This window comes from Gossypium hirsutum, chromosome A08 (assembly GCF_007990345.1).
Source record: "Gossypium hirsutum isolate 1008001.06 chromosome A08, Gossypium_hirsutum_v2.1, whole genome shotgun sequence".
Classification (NCBI taxonomy): Eukaryota; Viridiplantae; Streptophyta; class Magnoliopsida; order Malvales; family Malvaceae; genus Gossypium; species Gossypium hirsutum.
The window spans coordinates 79,496,517-79,499,354 of record NC_053431.1 but is presented as its reverse complement, the minus strand read 5'-3'; the positions used below and the strand labels follow the sequence as shown (position 1 = coordinate 79,499,354).

Here is a 2,838-nt window from a genome sequence, read left to right as displayed (position 1 = left end):
TAAATAGCGGTCCATTACCGAAATAGCGGCCGTTATATAGCGGTAACGGCACCGTCCGAAACCGTTACTGCCGAAACCCGCTATACCCGCAATACACAATAAGTAATGTAAAATTCACGACCGCGATACCCGCAGTGACCGCAATAGCGTCCGTTATGTCCGCGACCGCGACAAACGCGACGCGACCGAAAACGCGACCGCGACCGCAATTTAAATCCCTGGTTAGAGTAACGGTGAGACTACAGCATTGACAGGCACAGATGCAGATGAGGGTGTATATCTTTCTTCAACATAATCAATCCATTAACTGAAGACAACTTTGTTCTCAATAGCCCATACATTTTTATAAAACGTCAAACATGGATTGAGAAGTTGAAAGGGATATATGTTGATAACTAAAACAAACTCGCACCCACTAATTAGTCTATATTTATAAATAATACAGACATATATAGTTAGATAGATATAGCTGGATATAATTATATATATTGGAAATGGATGCATTGTTTGGGTCTCTCAAGGTTAAGGTGTTGCTCCAGCGGTCTTCTTGGGATCAACATCGCCGTTGGCGACTGCCAACTCCGACAACGAGAGATGCATCTCCATCTTCGCCTCTTTCCTTGCTGCTATTATTCTCTTTGTGGACTTGTAATATGTGGCGTATAACAATAGCTGGGCTAAACTAAATATTGTGCCCACTCCATTTGGAACCTGAAATATACATACGTATATTCGAATAGGGAGCCAAAAAGAAAAAGAAGTAAAAACATTAGGTTTAACTTACAGCAATGAAGGGGTCAAAAGGAAGGAAAGCATAAGTAGTCCAAGCAACACCGTTGGCAAAGGAAGCCAGTGAGAGGAAAAATGGCATATACTCCACACTTTTCGTCGTAATCACCAGTTTCTGCACCATCATGATTCATTATTGTGTGTATATATAGAGAGAGAGAATACAGCTAAGGCTGTTGGATTGAGGAATATATGCTAAACCAATAACAAAATTCTACTAATTATATACTTAAAATAAGAGTGTTCAACCCACGGAAATTAATGCAAATCATTTCACTATCATTTAGAAATGTTCGTGGACTAAGCAGTCAAGCTTATCCAATCCTAAAAATATGTTTTATTATTTTAAATCCTGAGTAACTGTAGATCCATGAATGCGTCTAGTCTGTTATGGACCTATGTTCCACCTAAATTCATTAGTAAAATAAATGCATGTGCATGTATGATACTAACCATGACGGATAAAGGCGCAGCATACATCATGACATTGAACAAAATTGCTATAATTCCAACGATTATGGATCGGCGTTGAGTGGTGTGAAGGACAGTGAGGATCAGAGTGGCGAGAGCGGCCATGAAAATGAGCTCGACCATGATGATAAGCAGCACTTTGAGTCGCTTTTTCTTGTCATGACAGAAGATGAGGAAGAGTGTGAGGAAGACGACCTCGATGGCGGTCCCTGCAGCATTGATGGTTATAACAAGGACGCTGTTGGGATGCACCATTGGCAGGCCGTAAATGACCCAAACAATGCAATTGACTAAGGTTGCTAGGTATGGTACTGGGGAGAACTGCTCCACTGATCCTTTCTTCCAAATTCGAATAAAAGTTGGCCTGCAATAATAAATATATGATTAGGCAAAAAAGATTACCCATTGAATCCATTGTAACTAACATCAATAAACAAGGACCACTGCTTAATACATGTGCCTGTTCGATTAATTAAAGTATTATAACTTTTGATTTAATTTATTCAAATTTTATTTTAGCACATGGATTCATTTGTTTATTTTTAAATTATTTTCTTTTAATTTTTAATTTAATTTGTATAAATATTATTGTGAATAAAAAAAATTGACAAAATCAATAAAAAAGAAGTATAGCAAATCGCTATGAAACTAAATACGAAATACAGAAGTTGGACCATTTTTTCTTACGGAATTTTTGTTACTTTTGTGATTATTAATGATTAATATATGTCGTTACATGAAAGAATAAATCTTTTTTAAAAAGAAAATTATTTTTGTAATTTGTAAAAAAGTTATCACTCCAATCTTTTTTTTTTTTTTTACAAATCAATTTTCAGTAGGAAATTAAAAGAAAAAGAACATTGATTATAATTTTTATATAAATCAAACCCAGTCACTGCTGTGGCTACAATATCTTTTCAGTTTCCACGGACAAACAAGGGATGTTTGTCTTTTCGTATTAGTTTTATGGAAATTAAAAAAAAAAAAACACTGTGCCATGAAAAGATTATGATGAAAGCCTAAGAAGAAGCTTACACTGGAGACAAGAACAGGAAGAGTGCGATAACGTTCCCTGCAAAAAAACCAGAATAACCCATATTAGTTATGTAGTGATATGAAAATAGAATCTCATGTTGTAACAGGAAGAAAGTATCATAGATTCGGTGTATAAGCTAAAATACCTGTGATCCCTACTACATTTCGTATAGTGTTGACCAGTTGAGAAACCATGACTGTGAGTTGCAGAGAAAAAGAGTGGAGAGAGACTGTAACCTACGTTAGAATAGAATGTGTATGACTTTGGGAGAGTATATATACACAAAGATCGAGGGTGTTGGGGCTGGTATAAGTTGCCTCATGAATGCAAAATCATCAAAATTCTAAAGTGTTCTCTCTCTCTCTCTCTCTTGCTTTTTGATTAATTTCAGTTGGGGTTGATGTGGAGTTCCCACTGCATTTAAGATTCCCAAAACCATTTAACATAGTAAATGGCTTTCCTTAAATTTAAATTTTAGCAGATAGCCAATGCTCTTCATTGCTATATTATTCATAATGCAAGGTTCATTTCAGCACTAGATT

At 35.9% G+C, this 2,838-nt stretch overlaps 1 protein-coding gene across 1 annotated transcript; it reads right to left on the bottom strand.

The window, feature by feature from the left end:
• Positions 1-281: 281 nt before the first annotated feature.
• Positions 282-2,595, bottom strand: LOC107953251 (bidirectional sugar transporter SWEET7). The gene is made up of 5 exons (XM_016888493.2): positions 2,442-2,595; positions 2,296-2,332; positions 1,243-1,624; positions 785-904; positions 282-711 (listed from the first exon to the last, which is right to left on the bottom strand). The coding sequence occupies exons 1-5, from the start codon at positions 2,488-2,490 to the stop codon at positions 523-525; spliced, it is 777 nt and encodes a 258-aa protein (XP_016743982.1). The 5' UTR covers positions 2,491-2,595; the 3' UTR covers positions 282-522.
• Between the last annotated feature and the right edge of the window lie 243 nt (positions 2,596-2,838).

Bases quoted from the DNA above. Each gene is read 5' to 3' on its own strand.
- LOC107953251 (XM_016888493.2), bottom strand. From the start codon at position 2,490: ATGGTTTCTCAACTGGTCAACACTATACGAAATGTAGTAGGGATCACA. The intron at 1,625-2,295 runs GTAAGCTTCTTC...TTATTATTGCAG, and splicing joins TTCCTGTTCTTGTCTCCAGT to GCCAACTTTTATTCGAATTT. The intron at 712-784 runs GTAAGTTAAACC...TGTATATTTCAG, and splicing joins CTTTTGACCCCTTCATTGCT to GTTCCAAATGGAGTGGGCAC.